The sequence below is a fragment of the Pipra filicauda genome, unplaced genomic scaffold, assembly GCF_003945595.2.
Source record: "Pipra filicauda isolate LSUMZ 115617 unplaced genomic scaffold, ASM394559v2 scaffold85_size2586006_pilon, whole genome shotgun sequence".
Classification (NCBI taxonomy): Eukaryota; Metazoa; Chordata; class Aves; order Passeriformes; family Pipridae; genus Pipra; species Pipra filicauda.
In genome coordinates, this window is record NW_024105042.1 from 1236807 (window position 1) to 1258915 (window position 22109).

At 43.5% G+C, this 22109-nt stretch overlaps 1 protein-coding gene across 2 annotated transcripts in view; it reads left to right on the forward strand.

Annotated features, from left to right (window-relative positions):
- The window catches only part of SH3PXD2A (SH3 and PX domains 2A), a 246803-nt gene that overhangs the window by 179440 nt on the left and 45254 nt on the right, over nt 1-22109 (forward strand). For both annotated transcript variants that reach the window (XM_039390702.1, XM_027738618.2), the window contains exon 8: nt 6714-6845. In XM_039390702.1, the coding sequence (XP_039246636.1) occupies nt 6714-6845 (132 nt within the window). The remainder of the gene's footprint in view (nt 1-6713; nt 6846-22109) is intronic.

Here is a 22109-nt window from a genome sequence, read left to right on the forward strand (position 1 = left end):
TAATTTTTCTTGGCTCAGTTTTAAAACCTAGCAGATCAAAAATAAAAATCCTGAGACTAATAGTCTCCAATTGGCAAAGGTCAGCACTGAATTTTTCAGGATTTCATTGGAAATGCTGCTGAGGACTGTGAAGAAAGAACTGAACTGGAGCACTTGCTTGAGAGAGTGCCTGCCATTTACCATGGGCCAAGCTCATTCCTGAGGCCCTCCCCTAAGGGGCTGTGTTTTGCTGCTGGTTTTAGCTGTGCATCACACACACGCCAGTGCTGGAAGCCACAGTCTACCTTAAAGCTGCTACTTGTCCCAAACTCTTGAAACCTAGATCTTGGTTCTTCAAGTGCTAGAAAATACTACACGTGTCTTGTGCTGGGGAGTGAATCCAGGCATTGGGTTAATTTTCTGCTGCTGTAAATGGTGGTCATACTCTTTTCTTGGTGGCAATGCATGCTGTTGACGTGGGCCCCCTGTAATTTTTTGTAGCAGCAACTCAGGGGGACAGGAGGGAGTTAATGCAGCTCATGGAGTTACCATCTAGACCAGATTATGGCATGTTTAGCCAAAAGATAAGACATACTGGAGTTTTGGCTACTCTGCAAAGAAGCTATTGCCCCATATACTGAAAGGCTTGCAGAGCACATGAGCACTGTGGAGTTGAGGAAGGTGGAAGGATGGATGCTCACTTAGGGAGAAAGTATGTTAATCATGGCTGCTAACCCAGGGTGAGAGGATTTGCGTGCTGACCTGGCCATCACTGGGTGTGTAGTGCTCAACCCTGTTTTATTCTTGGACATTCTTTGGGATTTGGACAAGGTTTTAGGCCAAACTTCTCTGGCTTTGGGTCTTCTGAATCACTTACAAGGTCAGATCAAAACCATTCCCTTTCTGCTTTCCACCCCATTTCTGTTAAATAGCAGGGTGTCACCCGCTTCTGAAATTACAGAAATGATAGTCTATTAATAACCCATTTGATAGACTTGCCCAAGTATTTATTTTCTTCTCTAATGTGGCAAAGGGGTTTTTGCCAGGACTCTTTTATTGCTAAGACTTTGAGACTGGACTTGTACTGAATTTCTGTAGTAACTGTGGGTGGTGATGAACTTTTGTCTCTGTCTCTAAAGCTTTGTGGCTCAGGTCTGCTATTCCAAGAGCTGATGAGCTCTGAAGTTAAATACTAGGACTGGGGGGATAACTGTCTGGTGGAATGGTTGGAGATGAATCCCCTTTACTATCGCTCTAAGCTGTAAGTGGTCTTTTACCTCCAGGAATAGTAGATGTGTAAATATATCCTTAATTTTGGTAAGTGGGAAGGGGGCTGAATAGTGATAGGCTGGAGTGCAGGAGTATCCAGGATATGAGTCAAAGCCCCAGCTGCTTAGGGCACATTAAGAATATTAGAAGGACAAAAATCCAAAACACCAAAACAAAAACCCCTCACTGAATAGAAGAGATCCTAGATTGAGGAACACAGTTTTGATCTGAATCCATATTGTTCCCAAAAGAGATTTGTAGCAGGCTTCATCAGTCTCAGCCTACTGCTTACTCTAGGAATTGGTTATTTTAGGAACTCCTTTTCAAAGACCCCTGCGAGATCATGAACTTTTGTATACTCTTGTGTGCATTACATGGCAAACTCTGCTTTATCTTTTGTGCAATAGACACTTAACCCAATTTTTAGGCAGATCTAAGCTCTCTATCTTAAAATACTTTGGGATAAATCACTGGTGGAGGCTCAAGGAAAACATGTAATTTTAAGTATGTTTATTTATCATAGTCATGTGGTCCTTCTGATAAGAAAGAAAAGAGGTAAAGTTTTTAGGGGAAGCTGGGCGGATGATTGCTGTGAGGAATTAGACAGATTTGAGGATTTTAAGTAGGCTTGCTGCTATTCTGGGATATTTTTTTTTTCTCTTCCTCCTTCCCCAAAAGGAGTTTTCCAGAGATTCATAAAGGTTTGCCCTTCAAGAACTGGCTTTAACAAGAAACCACAGCTCTAGATCCAAGCTACCACAGTTACTCCTCGCTATGCGTGGAAAAGTGCAGAGCTCTGACACTGTCATATGGAATGCCGTGACACTTGGGGACATGTCTGCCAGACAACCCTGTGTGCAGACCCTGCTCGTGTCCTCAGTTGTGCCCATGTCAGAAGAGCTGGACTACCTGCCAGTTGGTTGTTCAGCTGTGAGTCACCCTTATGGCATTCACTGACCGTTTCTGTGGTTTTGGCTGCCTCTGCAGAGCTTCCACTGACCAGCCCAGTACTAATTCATTTAGTCTCAATCTGTAAACACTTGATTGATAATCATAAAAGGGCAATATAAAAGCCTGTGTGCTGTATGGATTAAAAGAACAGACATGTTTATAGCCTGATAACAACAGAGTAATCTGGCAAAGATCATGAGTCTCAGATTTCCATATCCAGATGATTTTATTTTTGGAGTCCAGTTGGTGGTTTTAATTTTTGGCTATTGCAAAACCATCGTAGGTCTTAGCTGTTGCAACACAGGAGGAGGAGGATGATGTTGTTGGAAGGGGTACTGTGTACACTTATTTAAGAGGCTTTCACAGTAGTTGCTGGTCTCCGAGTACAGCAGGAGGAATGATGCTCCCTCCTCGCTGCCTGGTGAGGGGGACACTGTGTCACTTAATAGTGCCAGCTCTGAAGGGCATGACGAGCTCCGATGACATTTCTGCTCAGCCCCAGGAAGAGACTCGCTGAGGTGAGGAGCGGGAGGATTGTAAAGTGGAACCCTATGGAGAGGAGGAGGGGTATCCTCAAGACTTTAACCAGGAAACGGACTCGAGGCAAAAAGAAATGGAGAGGCAAGCAAACTCTTATTTCAGCCAGCAATCTGTCTTGTGCTCTGCTCTGGGGAGGGCTTGCAAGTTGAAGCTAAACCAAAACACTAATTCTGCTTTCTTGGAGGGAGAGGAGGGGGGACCTTTACCTGGCACATCAGTCTTATCCTATCCTCTCCATTTCTCCTGCCTGGGCTGAAGATGCTTTTAAAAAAGTAGGGCTCTCATGTCAGGGCAGCATTGCAGCCTGCATGTGAGCTTGCTGGGGAACTCGCTCCACTCTGCATCCCTCTTCTCTGGTGTGCTCACACTGAGCCCACTGTGTCCTGTGGTACAAATTAGACCTGAACTAATTGGAGGGATGCGGAAGCGCCCACGGCAGTGGGTGTAATTGGTGCTGTGCTCCCTGTGGTGTTGCCTGTCTTGTTCTTTTGAATCCCTTTTTGGGGGCAAGCCTGGAGTCTGACATAGTGTACCAGCAACGTTGTGGGCATCCTAAGTGTCACTGAGGAGTAATTGGTCTAAAGATGCTTGTGGGGGATGGAAGGCTGAGGAGGATTAAAGTCTTTTACCCTTCTGACTGTGCCTGAAGGGAATGTAGTAACAACCCAGAAAATGTTTAAAGCTTTTGATTACTGGAATGATCTATGTCCTCTTTCCTCCTCTTCTTTTTCCTTTCTTTACTCTGTTACTGAAATCTTCCCCAATGTGTAGTACCTAATCCTGGATGAGCATCACTCTGGGAGCCACAGGGACCCCACCCCTCAAAAGAAGGATATCCTCTAGGCATGATCTGCTGTACCTGTAAATAAGCAAGTTTGTTTGACCTTGGTTACTTCCTAGACCAAGGAATTTATCACCCTGGTTTTTTGGTGCTAATAGGAGCCCTGTAGCACTTAAACAAGCTTCTGTTAAAACAATCTCTTAATTGTATACGTTCCTCCAGCCACTGTAGCAACAAAGAAATCCTCCTGCAGTGAGTAGCTTATCCAAGGCAGGACAGAGGAATGAGCATTTTAAAGTCTTGCTGGATTTCAGATATCTGTATGCAGATATAACCTGTCTTGCTGGACTGTTGTAAGTGAGTTGTGGCACGCTTTTTGTTGTTTTGTTGGTTGGTTGGTTTGGTCTTATTTGTTTATTTTTATGTTGTTTAGTTTTGGTTCTGTTTGTGGTTTGTTTTTTTTTTAAAGCCAGAGTTGTGGTGGATTTGGAGTGCAGATTCTCCATGTTTCCTGGCAAGGGCACTCCCCTGGCACACGGTTCCTGGCTTGGCCTCAGTGGCTGCCAGTGGGGTGTTTGCCAGCCTGCGCTCCAGCCTGGTCTTCTCCTTGTTCCCAGCAGGGACACGTGCATCACTGTTCCTGCCACCAAGCCAGTGCTGTGTTTTGGATTTTTTTTTTTTCTTATTCTACTCCCATGAAAACTGTCTAGGAGGTTAGAGGAAAGAAGGCATTTGGGTTGTGGGTTTAGCAATTACCTTTCTGCATGTCCCCTGCTCCCCTTGCCACTGTTTGGTCCCTCATTTTTCTTTTCCGCACGTGGAATTCTCTGCTGGTGCACATGCATAAACATAAAGCCATGATGGCTTTTGTTTCCGTTTCAAGAACTTGTATTCATCTAAAGAAGACTAAAATAAAGTAGGGGTTGTAGGTGTTACTTGTATAAATAGGTCAAAGGAAGATTATAATGCTGCCACATTTTGCACTGGATGAAGGACTGTGTGGGAAACTGTGAAACAGGGGAAAGCATCTTATTGCACTCTAGGCTACCCAACTAGCACTGGTTTAAACCAGAATGTATAAGTCAAGTTGATTCATCATGAAGAGAAACATGATGCTTATTTGGAATGGACAGCTATGGTGAAAATTTTTAATATAAATTTCCATGTTGTCAGTTCATGGTCTTCTCCCCCTATCCCTACTACTGGCTGTGGTTCAACTATCTATATAAAAGCTAAATCTCTTAAACACAAACTTCTAGAGGAGATGACTCCTCTTTAAAGAAAATTAACTTATGTAACTTGAGGAGAGTCAGAGGCACGCTTAGGGAGCAAGGAAGTCTTCTAATTTTCTGGATTTCTTCAATCTGGTCCAAAGGGAGGCATTGTGATAGTGCTTCCTTTCAGGAAACAGTTGAATTAATTGCTTTTTGTTCTAGGATTTTCATTTCACAGGATGCTGCTTTAATGGCTGATACATTCTTTACCTCTTTCTTGGCAGGGATGCTAATTACTTGTCTGTAGAATCACTTTACATCTCCAGCCCAAATGCATATGAACATCCTGGGTTTGGAAATACAGGGCCCAGCATCCTGTTCTTGGCTGTCAGTCCCTTGACTTTTCTGGTGGACAGTTTCAGACCATGCTGATTCCTTCCCGTCTCTTGTAGCCAATTTATCATCAGAAGTCCAGGAGACCTCGAGTCTGCTCCTAGCTCTGCCCCGTCACGTGAAATGGGACATTCAGCAAGTCATACATCTGCCTCTGTTTCCCCTTTCCGTCCGCATCTTAATCCAGAGCGGCTGCCTCTTAATATGTAAAATATATAATAATGCTGGTGTCCCAAACTGCTGTAATTCAGGTAACCTGTAAAATAATTTTGCATTCAGGCACGTTGGGTCTTACTTTGTAAATTGTAGGTGGTTTTTGCTCTGGTATGACACTTTGAAGACTATAAAATGAGGGCAGGTTAAGAAACCCTGATGTCCAAAAGGTTTTCGTGGCTTTTCAAGGCAGTTTCCAGGCAGAGCACAATCAGTCTGTGCCTGGGCTTGGGAGTGCAGAGGCCCCATCTGCGCTGTTTATGTTGCATCTGAGAGCAGAGATGCGTCTCATACGGCGAGCAGAGGCACAAGGTCTCCCTCCACATCTGGCACAGTGGTGTGCCTGCCTCGTGACTCCATCTCGAAATGCATGATTTTGGTTTGGGGGTGAAAAAGTCAGAAATAAAAAAAAAAAACCAAACCAAGAAGAAACATCAGCAATATGGGGGAAGGGAGGAGAACGGTTATTTTGCACCTTTCTTGGCCCCTGTTTGTGTGAGAGCCTGCTCTCATTCATAAGTGGCTCTGACAGCCAAAAGCTGCTATGAAGAGAAACCGAACAACTGGGAAGGCTGGCTCCAAGAGTTCCAAAAAGGCACCGAGAGGCGATGGAGAGGGGGAGCAGGAGTTTGCTGTGCCCTTGTCCCGCTCGGGGCTGCTCTGCCGCGGGGAATGCGGAACTGCGGAGCTGGCGGGGGGCAGGCGGGGGGTGGCCGCGTTTGAGCAGGGATCTGGCGCTGTAACTTTTTTTTCTTCTTCTGTTTCAAGTAAACACTCTTCCCCGCCTTCTCCTCGCTCCCTCCACCCCACCTCCCTCTCTTTCAGTCCCGCTCATGTGTTTCTATTTAAGGGCTGCAGTGCAGACGAATATGATTGGCATCTACAGCCCCCTCTTGACTTTCAGCTCAAGCCTTTAGAGTGGAGAAGGAGCTGAGCCGCCAAGGGGAGAGCTGTTTTTTCTTTGGGTTTACTGGGGGGATGGCTCAGCTGTGGATTTATACTGCTTCTGCCCAGGATTTTTCTCTTTGAATGGGAGCAAGGATTGTGGAAACCATGTTGGGAAGAGGTTTATTTTCAGAATCCATCATGAAACTGTACAACTAATTCACGTTTTTGGCTTCTTTTTATATTTTTTTTTCCTCCCCTTTTTTCTTCTTATTCTCTCCAATGTCCCTCTGTGCTGCTGGGTTGTGGGCCAGAGGAGGCTGTTTCTATATGGCCAGCCATTTGGGGATATGCTGCGAGCCAGGGTTGTTTGCTGATTCACTTGGCTCTGGTGACAAGTTGGCCTGTTCTGAATCGGATGGACGGAGGTCGCTCTCAAGGAGCCATGGCTGGAAGCTGGCTTACGGCTTGCTTTTTCCCTTCCCCAGGTGCTGATGCTAGCTCTGAACCCATGATCCTGGAGCAATATGTGGTGGTGTCCAACTATGAGAAGCAGGAGAACTCTGAGATCAGCCTCCAGGCTGGAGAAGTAGTGGATGTCATAGAGAAAAATGAAAGCGGTAAGTGATATTTGCTGGTTTTCCCTCTTCCAATGGTTTGATTTTTGCATGTGTTCCTCTGCTTTCAGTTTCCTCATCACTACTTGTAGCTGTATGTTAGCTCCATCTGGTACAGTTACTATGTCTGGCAGTGGATGTTGAAGTTTCTCAATGTTGATTTGGGCTGGGGGCCAAATGTTGCCTTCTACTGTAAGAATGTTTCATAGGTTTTGTGTATTAATTAGCCAAAGTACACTAATGGAAAATGAAGGGGAAGGAGGGAAAGATCTGCACCTACTGAAGCTGATGTATAGTAGGCTGCTATAGTTGCCTTGCTGTCTCTTCAGGTTTCTGTCAGTATTTCCATTACTAACTCCCTTTTCGGAGGATTTATAGGATGAGTGTTTAAAAATTGCTTGGGATGAAACTTGGCTTGACAGCCTAGTCCATGGCCCAGAGCTCAGTAGGGAGGGGAGAGAATGTGCGTAGATAAATACGTGGCTGTGCACAGTTTCAAAACTTCTTGCAGAAGTGTTAATTGGGGAATTTTGAGGCAAGGAGGCAGAGGCTGTCATGTAAAAGCAAGATGAAATCCTTTCTTCTGCCATTTGTGGAACAACCAGCTTCCACTTGGAAAATGAGACTTTTGGCAAGTGTTTGTATAGATGTCTTTTGTATGCTTTAACTCTTGGATGCCTTGTAGCTTGGAGCTGGGCAGAACAGATGCAGGAGACTGTGTACGTGTGAGTGGTTGGAGTTGGTTAGCAGCTGGTTTGAATAACTGCCTGTCTTTGGCAGCTCCCCCTCCTTCCCTCCAGCACTCCTTGTGTATTAATCCAGAGCTGTTGTCCAGGACTGATTTCCAGCCCACTCGTGACTTGTGTGTCCTCATCCAGAGGAGCTGCTGACATTTGGAGCGGTCCAAGCAAACGCTCACATTGTGGTACCTCCACATGCAGGGCTCTCACAACCGGCTGGCTCTGGAGCGTGCTGGGCACGCCAGAGCTTGGGGAAACTAGGACACCCTGATCTGAGATTCAAATCCAGCTTCCAGAGCTTTGAGCCAGGTTATCCACAAAGATGACCATGCATTGTATTTTTTTTTTTTCCTTCTTTTAATGGAGTGGTAATTTCTCTCCTGTATGAGAGCCTCATGCTTGTTTGGCTCAAAGTGATGCAGTCATTTGCTGGCTGGTGATTTAGTGTGGTGTCCAAAAGGATAGTGTGTGGAAATGCACTGACTAGTGTGCACAGAAATGCCTGTCTCCTGGGTGCTGGCTATATCACTTGCAAAACTAATAGAAACCAAACTGTTTATCTGCCCCACTTTAAAACAATAGTTATGATTGAAGGGGGAAAAATGTCTTAGCTTTTTAAACAGTGTCTGGGCTAGTGAACAAGCATCCTCCCTTCCAAGCCTGGGGCTCCTCATTGTCAGTAGTGGGTGTTACTGCCATCAGAGCAAGCCTGGTTATATTCCGGCAGTTTATATTCATGATATCCCTGTCTTGGCTAATGACTTATGGAGCCATGGGAATTGGGTTGTTAAATAATGCAAGAAGTGTCTGAATTCCAGTTACAGTTCCTTTGTGTTTTCTTTTAATGTGGCCTCTCTGACTTGCATAGTTCACACCATATTGTATTGAACCACATGGTATGGGGAGAGAGATAGAAATGGAGAATGTCAGGATTTGAATTTAATTAGTGGGTCCAGAAATGTGACTCTTCTAAGGGAACATCTTTGAACTTGGATTACACTTCTTAAAACCATATTCTAATACTTGGCAGTCAGATTTCTTAATGTCCGTGTAAACAAGGAGGGAAATCTGAAGCCTGGGACTCCATGCTGTGATCTTGCTCTTTATATTCATATATGTGTAAGATAAATATATGTATATCTTAAAAAAAAAAAAGAAAAAGGCAAATAAACACATAAGTCACAGATTGGTGATGGAGAGAGCATCACTTGCTTGGATCCTGTTGAAACTGTTCTGGTAGGGAAATCATGGTTTTGTTGTTCCAAGAACGGGACTCCAAACATACTCTTACTCTCTCCTAGATTAGGGGTACCACACAAATGACTTCAATAATATGACTTCTTGTCTCTTCAGCTATAGCTGAACCTATGAATGGCATGTAATTAAACTAGAAAAAGTTTTGCAAGTGTCAACTTCCTAAACTGCTTAGTGAAAGCAAGCAAACCTAGGAGATGAGATTATGACTTCTAAGAACATAAGGATACACTTTTAAAAAAAATATGATTATTTGACTGTGCACATGTGTAGTAATTAATCTGACTGATTGTTATGGTGGCTTGAAAGTGTTGTGAAACTATAGCTGTGATGTATAAATTAGGGTGCTTCTTCTGATCCAGACAAAGGTGTGATGTAAGGTGTTATGGATGTCACCTGCAGCAGGGGCAGTTCCTTCTGTGAAAGGAAGGCAGAATGGCTGGATACCTTGGTAGCTCATCACTGAGAAGTCCCATCAGACTGGACAGTATATGTTGGATGTGCTGCTGGGCCAAAATCTCAAACTTCATTGTGTGTATATACATGCATATAGCATATCATGTCTCCTTTGGGTGTTTCTTTAACTGTACTTTGGGGTAGTTAGATATGAAAAGGCACAGATGACTGCTTGATTTTAAAACCTTGCCTGAATAGGTTTGCCTGCTGGGGCTGAGGGGCACTTAAATGGTTCTTTTTGTGTTCTGCAGTGGGAAATACCTAAATTTGGCTTTGTTGCATGGTTTCATAGGGAAGAAACACCTTCTCTTTACTGGTCAAATGTCCCTATGCTTTTTAATCAAGGAACCTCAAAACTAGTTTCCAAACAATGGTGCATGTTTCATGTCCTGCTGGATGTCTTCTGCACACTTCTAGAGCCTGAGCTAGAGCTACCATCTTTTCAGATGTTTGCCTCCAAATTGTGTGCACTCCTGAAAGGAAGTAAGCTGGGCTTTTTCAAAGGCCAGTGTATAGGGCAGAGGTAGAATGGGGAAAAAAATCTGATATTTAATTTATTGAAGTCTTATCTGGTTTTCATCAAACTACTGTAACTTCATCTCAAGTCAGTGTGTTGCACTTACAGTATAGTATTACTCTGTTACTTTTCCCATATAAGAGGCAGTATTTAAGATGTCTCACAAACTGATATACACAAACCCATTTGGTAGGGTCTTGTCTCATAATTGGTTTTCTCTTTCACTGAAATAGTTGGATAAATTGTCTTCATTATTGTGCCAGTAAAAGTTATGACTTGGACATCATTTGAAGTTGAAAGTTCTGTCCCGTATTATGACTTAAAAGCAAGGTCATTGTAGCATACGTGGTGAATAATTTCCAAACCCCTTCGTCTGGGTCATGAAGCCTTTGGGTCACTGTAACCTGTTTTTTGCTGCAACCACCATGGAAGAAAACCTTGCTAGACTGAAGTATTTCTATACTTCAGAGCGAGATATTCAATCACGTACCAGCTCTCAGGCTTCAGCGTTTGATTTTTGCTGCAAATACCTATCTTGGCTCAAAAAAATTGTCCTTTAGACCTTAATTCTGATTATAAGAGACCCAGAATGCATTTGTATCTCATGAATATTTATCCCTTTCTTTTTTCCTTAGCTGGGGAGGAAAATCTGCATGTAGCAATAGTCACAAATGTATCAGGAGAAAAAAGGAGGTTTACAGTCTCTACAGATGTTGTCTGTGAAGTCTGTAGTTACACGGCTTGTGTTTCTTGCTAGAAGTGACTGTGATTTGTTTAAAGGCATGGTGTAAGCAACCTGCCTGGTCCAACGCTATCTAAACATTTCTGAGTTGTTTCAGAATAACTGTGAATAGTTGACGTAAGTCTTGTCTGTCAAGTACATAGGCTTCTTTTAAACCTTAACCAAAAAAGCCTTGTGGAGTGACTTAAAAAATGTATTTCTGCTGCAGAAACGAAATGTTGTGACTTTAAAGCAGGAATCTGACAGATTTCTTTAAGGTGGAAGGGGGAGGGACTGAGCCAGAGCAGCTCCCTCTCTGCCAAGTTTTGCATGGATGTGGCTTGAAATGGTCAAGCTATAAACTGTGGCGGCAGTGTTTGCAATGGAAAACCTGACAGACAGTGAAGCATAAGCATAATCCTGAGCAACTCTGCCCCTGCTGCTGCTCTGCTTGCAGGCAGGATGGGTGCTCTTTCCTTGCAGCCCCCGGGAGCTGTGTCTGCGGTGGAGGCGTTGTGGGATGGTGTTTTCAGCTGGGCTGAGCAGGACCAGAGCCACTTCCTTTGCAATTACATAACTGCAGACCAATTTTCAGTATTATAGTACATGTAATACGTAAAACAAAGCTATTATGGCTAGCGTAGCCTTTTCAGGACCCAAAGGGATCTCTGGGAAGGGAGGCTGTTCTTCACTCTTTATCTGGGATGTGGGACATGTACTGAAGTATCACCATTAGGAAGGTCTCTGCTCGTCTGGGAGTCCTGGCTTAGGGGTCTTGGGACCTTCTGGTTGTCTACAAAGTGTCAGGAGACTAGTGTGTGCCTGGCAATATCCTCTGCTGCCCCATTTGGTTTCCCTTCTGCTGCTCACTGCCTGCAGTCATGATGTAGGAAAGGGACATAGAGAAGCCTCCACTCTCTTGACTCCTGGGGATGCACTGGCTTCCCTATTGCAAACTCCCTCTTCTTGGGCTGGGGGCTTTTTGAGTTAGGCTTCTGACTTTTCATGGAGAACATAGCACCCTTTATACAAAGCTGTTGCTTTCCAGGGTTAAGTGGATTTATTTGGTACCAAATAGGGCCAAGAGTGCTTTCATGATTGACTACTGCATCTTGGCTAAAGGTGCACCCTTAAAGGGTTCCAGGTAGAAACAGAGAAATATGGTTTCTTGCAACTCATGGATCAATCTCGCATCCTTATATCCCCTCTGCCATGCCTGTTTTTGCAAGTACCATTGATTTTTAGTCCCCTTTCTTTAGTGTAGGTGGGGCTTTTGTTTTAAATTTTGTAAAGATCACTGTTTCTGTCTTGCAACTGCTTTTTTCTGCTCTACCTCTTTCTCTAGGTTCTTGTCTTCACAATCCCCCCCCTTTATACACAGGGGGTAGTGTGGCACTGTGTGCACTGCTAGCAAATGTGTCTGAGCATTAGTATTATCTTGCAAAAGCTGGCCAAACCGCAGTACACTTCTGTTTATTCTAACAGATAAGTGACAATCTAGCAGTTTTCTAGGCTTCGAATGTGGCAATTGCAAATTGCAAATGCAGTTTCCTAGTTTGCTTATGAATTGTCAATAGCTTTGCATCCACTGGTCAGATGTGTTGCTAGACAGTACATTTAATTGCCAACATCAAGCTTTATTTCAGGTGCAATTGTGCATGTTGGCTTTCTTTAAAAAGTACCTTTTTTGTTTACATAGCTTTTCAAGAGAGTGTGGTTCATCAGATATGAAAAAGGACTTGATTTCTGTTTGTACGCACAGCCCAGCCCTGCCCTGCTGTTTGCTCTGAGAAAGCTACTTCAGTTCTCTGTTTCCATTTCTCCCCAGTGTGGCTGTGTATTTGAATTTTAAACCTTGTAAGAGACCAAGGTCATGATGTAACAAGTAAATACTCCCTCATATAGTAGCCCCTTCTCTTGGTCAGTCCTTGAGCTGTGCCTGGAATTTGAGGAGGAGAAACAAACACTTATGTAGGTTAAAGACCTTTCCTCTAGCACTGTTGGCTTTATCCCAGGGGACAGGTTTAGGTGAGTGGCCACCACTAAATACTGGGGATAGCTTGACTAGCTACTTCTGTACGTACCAGCGCTCGTAATTCTAACAAGCAGAGCCAAGCTTAAGGAAGGACCACCCCAAGCCCCTTCTTCAAAAAGAAGCCCCTTCTTCAGTGTCCTATTCTGAATGGACATGGCAGGGCTGCCTTGCCATGTGTCCTGCCTTTCTGGGCCTGTCACCAGCCCAGCAGCAGAGGATACTTGATCCACTTATGATTCAGTTCCTGTCCTGCTGCAGTTTTCTGCCCAACGTATGTACTAAGGCAGACAAACACAGGCTGTCTGAGGAGGCAGGGTGGGTGATTTGGAATTTTTGGCTGGGAGTTACTGGAAAGTTGTTTAATGTCATAAAAAACAGTGTTTGTAGAAGTTTTCTCTCCAAACAGGGACAATGCTGGCAAAGCAGAGATGCTTTTCTCCTTCAAATGCTTGCAGCTCAAGGGCTGGAGAAAGCCTCGTCTGGGCAGGCGGAGGTTCAGAGATGTTTGTGTTGAGGGTAAGGATGCTCAATGGCACTCGCTTGTCTCACTGCAGCAGTGTCTTTGTCTTCAGGCTTTTAGGAGACAGTGATCAAGGCTGGTTCTTCTCTTGCATTGTTCTGCAACAGTATAAGCAAAGCATCCTGTTGATGCATCTAGTTGCAAAGGGTGGGTTTTATTTTAAACTTCAGCTGCCTTGGAATCTGCTCTCTGGAGGGAGCCTGGGTACTGGTTTTAAAGTAGTCAATGGAAACATAGTATTGATAGGATGGACAGGGTCGTTTAGACTAATCCAGGCTCTATGCTGGCTTCAGGAAAAGTCTGTGGCAAGCTTAGAGCACAGAGGTAAAACTGGATGTGATTACTTGCTTCTAGCCAAGTTTTTGCTGGAAATCAGCTCCTTTCTGGGAATACAGTGCCTGACCAACCCTGCAAACACTGAAAACAGGCACTCCCTCTTCCAGTGGCCTGTTTGCAAAATGTTGAGTTGATGGAGAGAATTTACTCTCACACCAGAAACAGCCGGGTCAGCAGGAGATGAGGAGGAGCCCTCCTTCCTCTGCTCTTGCCCCTGGGAGCCCAAGGGTGGGGTGACACTATCTAATGACTCTAGCAGATGTACTAAGCTGGAAGCAGCCCTTGACAGCATACCCTGACCTCTCTGGTGATTGTTTTGTAAGCTATTTTCTGACCCCCTTTTTTCTTGCCTTTTTTCCTAATTTGATTAAATTTTTAACTCTGTGCCTCTGAAAGGCTAAGGAGGATGGTAGCTGCTTTCTTTTTCTGACTGTTTTACTTTCAACAGTCAAAGGGTGTTGGTATGGCTGAAGTCCTCCTTTGATTTTTTCCAGAATTTAGCTTGTATTTACTGTGCCCAGAGGGGAATCATGCCCCAACATTTCTGAAGTAATTACATCTGAGATGCTGTTCAAGGCTGCCCTGTACATAGGTTTGAAGATAAGCTATTTGGGACTGAAGTTTCCTGACCTGTCTATTGCTTGAGCATCACCACACCAATGTATCAGCTGAGCTGGGGATGTTGCTGCAAAAAGCAAAATGCTTGAATTAGGAATATGTTATAATATTTGTTGCTATATTGTGATGTGTAAATGGCTCTCCTCTGCCCCACTTGGTAACTTAAATGGCAATTGACATCTGTTTCTATGTTTAAGAGCTTGAAATGTAGTTTCCTGTGTTGGAACCAAAGGAGGGTTGGGTTTTTTTTGTAGTTGTCCTCTATCACTGTGGCAGATGAGGTTGTTCTCCATTGCCACTTTTGAAATGCATGTTGTTTTGTGACTGTGCAAAGGGATTAAGGTGGGCTCCTGCTTTTCTGCTGGTAATATTTGTTCCAACCCTGTGACAAAGGGATAGTGTCCCATTAATTGTGCTGTGACATTTCTGTCACTTCTGGGAAGCTCTTCTGCATTTCAAAGACATCCTTGCTTGGTTTTCCTTTGCCCAGCTTTGAATTGCAGTTGGTACTTGCTCTGACTTCTTGATGACAAGCTCATTAAGAACCCTTGAAATATGGCTGTCTGCTAACACTCTGCCCTTTGCAGTGCCTGGCTCTGCTGAAGCTTTCCTGGGACACCTCCAGGCTGTTCTGGAGCTCTGCTAGTTAGGGATGTTTTGCTTGTTGAGATGGAGTTGCTGATTGTGGCTTGTGTTATTTGGTCCCACATGAGTTGGGAGCAGTTGAATGTCATACTAAAGTGATCTTCAGTGCATTTATAAAGCCTTGCAAAAGTTAACTAGTAATGATGTTCCCTCAGGTTCATAATTGAAGTTTTAAGTGTAGTAAGAAACAAATTACTATTTTCTAGGCAACACTGCCTCATTTCATATCCCTATAGAGGGTAAAGAACAATTAGCAAGTAATAGGGACACAGGCTGTCATGGGTTCATATTTCTCTAAAGCATTCTCCTATTTAATAGTACCTATCAGATCCCTTTTATGTAGTGCTTGCTTTTAACTTGTTTTAAAGAAATGTCTTTCCAGATTGATGAAACAACTTCCAGTTTGAAATTGTCCCTCTCAAACATAATTGTCCCTCTCAAACATGTCCCTCTCAAATGTTTTCAGCTATAGTGTGTGGTTTGTGTTAATTTTTCTAGTCGTACTTCCATTGTTTTTCTTAATCTTGGGTAACTGGTGTTCTGACAGGGCTAGCTCAGTTATGTGGGGGGGTTTTTTCCATTTTATGGAGACATCTTAAATCCAACCACTTTGACTTTTGCATTCATTTGCCTTTTTTTTAGCTGATGTCATGCCTCTGTGGGACAACTCTCCCACAGAGGGAGAGTTAGGTGATTGCTGTGAATAAGAAGTTTCCAGATATATTAAATATTTACCTCCAGGGCTGAGTTTTTTTTCCATGCTGTCATCTAAGCATCCCACTGAAGTAAACAGATTCCTTTTTTAGGCTTCCCTCCACCTGGCTTGATGTGGAACAAAATACTACCCATTTAACTGTAGTTGGATCTCCAATCTCTCTATAGATTAGGGAACATCTACATTTCTCTAATTTCTCAAGAAATAGGAATGGGAGCCCAGCGAAAGGAATTCCCCTCACAAAACCCAGTGGAGCAAGCACACTTGCCAGGGCAAAGCCTTCACACAGGCAGGACTGAAAGAGGTTCCATATGGTTGCCAGGTCAGCATACAAGGAGTCTTTTCTTGTCTCCAAACCACAAGAAATGTAGTTCAAAGGAGGGGAAAAAAAAAACCAGTGTCAGTTCTTGCAAAGATTGTTTCTTATCTGCATCTGTTTCGGTTTCCCTGTATCTGAGGCACTGAGACCCTGAAGACCCCCTCTAAGAGCAGGAGAAGGACCAAGCCTGTCTGGACTTCATATTGCTAGCTGTAGGCATAAAATCTGTTCCACGACTTCTGAGACTACCCTATTAGTCTGTCTGCTGGGGACAGGGTGGGATGTGACCACCAAAACCATAGACTTGAAGACTTAGTTGTGTGTAAAGGCAATTTGGCCTCAGAGGAACAGGACGCATCATAAACATGGCTTGTACCATAAGGTACAAGCACTGCTACCTTTAAGTTTGCCATATAACACATCCAGGTACTCCTGAACAGTAGGATTTCTATCAGGCCTCTGAAAACTTCAATTCCAAAATTTCCAGCTGCCCGAAAGTTTCTTCCTCTTTCCCTTCTCTTTCAATCCTATGTGCTGCAACTTTATGCTTAGGCAGATAGTTAAATTCTGTGTTTCTACTGCATACCCTGTTTGGAGTCTAGGATGGAAGGCTGGAAAGGAAAAAAAAATTGACACAGCATCCCTGCTTGAAGCCTTTACTCATTACCTCCTTTGTTTATGCAGTCACTGCCAGTTTTGGGACCCTGAAACCTGCCCCAAGGAAATGTTTCCAAGGAAAAATCTGCTTTTAATATTAGAATACATAAACTTGGTAATGATTGAGTGTCCTATATCAGCCAAATAGGTCACCAGCTCAGCACTTCTGCAAGAAACTACCTGGGGCCAAGAAGATACAAGTATATTGTTGAGGCCTTCCAATGAGCCCTGTAGTTACCCTGTGAGCTACATTCCTTCAGATGTGACTGCTTTTAAAAAAACAACCAACCAAAAAAAAAAAATTAAAAAGCAATTACTTAAAATTATTTCAGGTTTTTTGTTATACTAAAGTTTCTCTTAAGAAAGAAACTTTAAGTCAGTGAAATGGTTTTAAATAAGCCCCCCAAATACTAAACTTAATGCATAATGACTGACATTTTCTGCCCTTTGTTCTAGTTAATCAAGACAGTAATTATACACAAAGACTTTGCCTCTTGTGGTGACTTTCAGGCCTGTTTTTCAAAGTAAGCAAAAGACTGATGGTGTAGTTTTGTTGTGTCAGATGAGGACAAGATTAATAATGGATGGAAGAGATTTTTTTTTTTCCCAAGCTGCACAGCAAATAAGCAGTTCCAATAATACTTTGGCAGCAAAATGGAAGCTGTAATCATTAGCAGACATGTTTCAGTTATGACCAGCAACATAACACCATGCTTTTGGTTTTCATGTTAAAAAGAGTTCAGTTTCCCCACAAACCAGTTTCTTGTCCGTCTTCAGATTTAGCAAAACCTATAGACCTATAGAAGTAATTGCCTTGCTTAGGAGTTTCAGAATGCAATCAGATTTAGGAGGTGGCTTGACAAAGGGGTGTAATGTTGGCTCTTCCTATCCACCCCTCAGGCTGGGACATCAGATTTCCCAGCATTCTTGATGGAGAATTTAATTATTTTTCTGGTAGAAAGATGTTGGCTCATGGTTGGATTAACTGAAGCAGTTCTGGAAGAGGCAAGGGATGAGATGGGCTCTCTCAAATCTCTGTTTTACTGGCTGGCTTCTCATTACTATTTTTATTGGCCGGTTCAGTTTTTTGTATCTTGATACTGTGTAACTTCATCTGAAAGTTTCACGTGCAATGGGACATTACTTTATTTCAAATGAAACTGAACTGCAGTTTTATTGGCAACGTAGTCAAACTTCAGCTTGGTGATCATGGCAAGTATTTCCCAGACCTCACTGGAGTCTGTATCTCTTATTTCTCCCTGCAATGTGAATGTGTGTTGGAAAGCCCTAACCTGTTGCTTTGAAAAGTTGTTATAATTCTGTTTGCAGAACCACCTCCTGCTTATCTCTTCCTCTCTCCCATCGCACATGCACACTCCTTCTGGCATGCTGGTGAGATGGGATTTAATGCAAGCCTATCTCCCAGTGGCTGGAGCACCAGGGCAATGCTGGGTGCACTTGTGCTGCAGACACCTTTGCTTTGTTTGCTTTGCTCCTATATTAATACAGCTGCCATATGTTTGCTTAAGAATCTCAGACTGGTTTGGAACTTGGATAAAAGAGAAAGTAAGTTGCTACTTTTGCATGATTTGCAGCAGCTTGACTAGCTAGACTAATGCTGGCAGGCACACATCTGTGCTGACAAGTGTAAGATAACACCTTCATGATTTGATGTCCAAGTCTTGAGGCACTGTTCTGGCTTTCAAACAGTGACCGTATGTGCAGGTGACATGTATCCTTCTTAAGGATGAGAGCTCTTAGGGACAAAACCTGGCAGTTGGAATAACAAATTTCAGCGTGCTGAAACTGAAATGAAGCTAAGGAAGCCCTGAACACGATCCCTGCTCAAACACGATGGAGGTGATGGCAGGGTGCAGGGTAAATTTCCATGCAGTGGTGATCCTAAGACTGGAAGAAGAGCATCTTTTATTAAACCTGAGTCATTGACTTGTACACTGGTAAATTAAAAAATAGCACTTTAATCTCCCTTTTATAGCATTTGGATGTTATTGGAGGCCTCCCTGCATGAGGAGTAATAGAGCTGCTTAGAGACACTTGACTCATTTGTCTTACCAAGTATAGCTGGAGATTCAGGATGGGTAGTGTGAACCTGGGAAGATCCATCACGGATCATTTGAAACCCCAGAATTAAACTCAAGGCCAGTTTATTCAGTGTCTTGGAAACCACTTTGAAAAATCTGCATTTCTGAGTGTTGGCAAGGAGAAGACTGCACACACTGACTCATGGGAGAGAAGGTGAAGCTTGCTTCTGTGCTTCAAAACAGGGCCAGGAGTCCAAGAGACAGTTTCTTTGAGGTTTTGTTCTTAATCTTGACTAAAATCCTTACCATTACCAAGAAGGACGCTCTCTGCAGAGTATGAAGAATCAAAATTATGAGATGGCTGTACACTCAGGATGAGCTTGCAAATTGTTCCCTTGCTTCAAGTAGACCTCTGACCAAAATGTCCTTGAATAAACATAGAATGAACAGAAATGGGATGCTGTTTTCATTGCCAGGCAAATGGGATTAACTGAGTCCTATAGAAAATGCCTCTTTTGCTCCTCCTGAGCACAGCAAGCAGAACTGGTGCCTGTACCAGCTACAAGTTAAATTACACACTGGTCATTCCAGATGTCTGTATTTTTAGAGCTGACTATACACTTCCTGGACTGTTAGCCTGTTGGTTTTAAAATAAGAAGTGAGCTTGTGGGGTTGGCGTGTGAACCCTTCCACTCAGCGGAGAACTGGGAAGTTAAATATCTCTTTTACAGAAGTATCCAGGTTTGAGAGCCAGCCACATGAAAGGGTTTTGTGTTCTCTATGCCACCCCAGAGTCCCCCTTGCAAACAATCCTGAACAGAAACCAACATCCCACAATAAGGACACTGCCTGCAGCATGTGGGATATTGGAGACCTGATGGTTCTGGGGATGGTTTGCAAGATCCTTGCTGACACTGATTTAAATTTAGCTCTGGTTACCAGGAATTGTTGTGTGGAGACATTTGATGGAAAACGCTGGTGGTTTCAGAGAAACTCCTATTATAGATGAGACGTAGCCACCCTTTGTAATGCTGTGACAGATGCCAGTGTTGGGACCTCCTTGCACGCTGCGCTTGGGTTGCACAAGGGCCTTTTTTCCACCAATTAATGAGTAGACACAGCAGAGGCTGAGTGCCTGGGCATGCACTTGCCCTTGGCAAGTGTGTCTTGGGGGCATTGCAGCAACAGGATTAGAAATAGTGACTGGACCAAACTCATCTGCAACTTATTGATGGCTGCAGGCTGCCAGATGAGCTACTCTAGCTTCTGTAAACAAACAGAGCCAGGTCCTTGATACATCAGGAAAACCATCTGTTACAGCTGAAACTTGCCTAAAGTAGTAATACTTCTCCATATCGCCAAATCATATAATCCTTCCTCTATTTCTTCTTTACCTCTCATTTAAGCAGACTCCTGAGTGGACCATCTGACTGATCCCAGGTAAATTTGGTGGAAACTTAAGTGCATGCAGGAGGGAAGACCTGCAAGAGGATAACTGAGTGCAGGTGGAGACTAGCAACTTCCTTCCTGGGTATCATTTATTCTTCTGTGTTTCTGGTTCCTTTTCACTGATCTCTCATACTTTCTGTGGAGAATCCCATGTGATTAATACTTTTTTGTCTTTTACCAAAGCTAAATCCTCTGCTAATTTGTCCTGTCAAGAGCACGTTCTGATCTAAGGAAATATAACACAGCACGTTCCTCAGTTTAAGGAAATCAAAATCCTATGTTTCTGTGGGACTGAAGTTTTACCTTGACAACATGATGCTGAGGCATTTTTCTGTAGCTGTCTTAAAGCTGTGCCTTTATCAAGTCTTGGTGGGTGGACTAGAAATGCACTTATAAGGTAGAGCTCTGGAGTCAGACCATCCATTGGTACTTAGTGTTTTTCTTGCAAGTGAGTTGGCAGAAAAGAGCCTCAGTTGCTGTAGTTGAGCCTGCCCTAGATTGGTAAAAACGGCCATCACTTAATAAAGCAAATTTCACAGCTGTAGTCACCCCTGTTTAACTGGGGCTGTGGCTGAGGTCAGAACTGCTTATCTTGGACTTGTGAAGCTGAACAATACCTCTTTCTGGGAGACAGTGAACCAGTAAAAGCAGGTTCCACTGAGTGCTCACCTATGACCAACTCACACATGAGACAGACTGCTTCTGTCAGTGATACAACAAATAACCATAGAAAGAATGGCAGAAGACAGGACAATGTAAAGTAACTTGTGAGCTTTTATTTTGGTGTACATATTGTTTTGGAATGTATCTGTAGCCTTAGCAATATCCAATTTGTAACAAGTCTTTTGCATGTTTTTGGAGAGTGAAGAGAGAAAATCCGTTATGAGCAAGCCACTGTTTTCTTCCTTTTGAGATTTTAATGTGGGATAAAAAAAGAAAGATATAGGAGTGATTCATCCCACAGGCTGTAGTGTTAATCCCATGAAGTTTATGTGAGCAGCATGTGGCCAGCATCCTTGAAAACGGTCCAGGTGCAGCAGTTATGGGAGGTGCCTTGTGGCCTGAAAGGCAAAGGAACGTTAAAATCAGTTTCTTGCTTGGTGTCTGCTACTCAAATGTCATGCCCTCTTCTCTAGTCCTTAATTTTTGCCTCCTATGCTCTCTGCTGTCTGTGCTAGCTTCTAGTATGGAGGAGAAAAATGAGTTGCATTACTGGTCATGTTTTCCATCCATCTTTCTCTGCTCTTTTGCTGCTTTCCAGTCAGGGCTATGCCAACACTGAGGCAGCGATCAGCTGATTGATTGGACAGTTTTGCCAGTGAATGAGTCTGAATATCAGCTTTGTTCAAGTCAACAAGTAGCTCCTGATCATTCTAGTTCTTACAACTGGGTGCCTAACAGGGCATGATATTTGAGTGCACCTCTCCATCTCTCAGTATGGGCCATATCATTTTTTTGTTTAGTTGGGTGTGTACAGGTTCATAATCTTCCCTGAAATGACTGAGCTGTGCCTCCTGTCCCATTGTACTGTCACGGCACATGGTGACCCATGCAGTTCAAAGCCAGTGGGCACACAGGTGGGCTGAGCTCTGTTTGACAGCTCATGATATTCATAATGCAGCGGTAGCCAGGAAGATCCTGAGTGCGTAGGAGGCTGACCACTGTTACACAGTTATCCTGTTTTGTTTGGTTTGTCTCTCTGCTGTACGGGGCCAGAGAACTTGGAAGTGGGTGCTGGCAGAAGTGAAACCTTCTCACAAGACTCCTACTCTGTGTTTGGAGGGGTGAAGTCACATTGTGAGGTCTAAATCCATAGTGGAATTTGATGTTGCTTTAAGGGATCCAAGAGCCATGGTAGAAAAATTATTTAAAAAATAAAAATGTAAGGTGTTTACTAGTCAAAGACTGCTGAGACACTACAGGAGTCTTTTGAGCAGGTGCTTTCAATTTGTATTTGGATGTTTGTCTGTCCTCTTTTATTTCAAAGCCCCATGGTATTTTGTTGGTGGAATTTTGCCCAAAAGTGTTCAGAAATTACCATTTGCAGGCTGGTAGGAGGGAATCAAGAGGCAGAGGACTTTACAGTGTGACCAAGAAGGGGCTGAAGAACTGGCAGCAGTGCAACCTCGTCATTTCTAAGACTGGTTTCTGAGTAGGTGGCAGCCGCTCTGGAAAATCCAAGTGCAGTTTATCATGAGAATGAAGAGCAGGTCTGGGATGAGGTGGTGGCAGAATACCCAGCC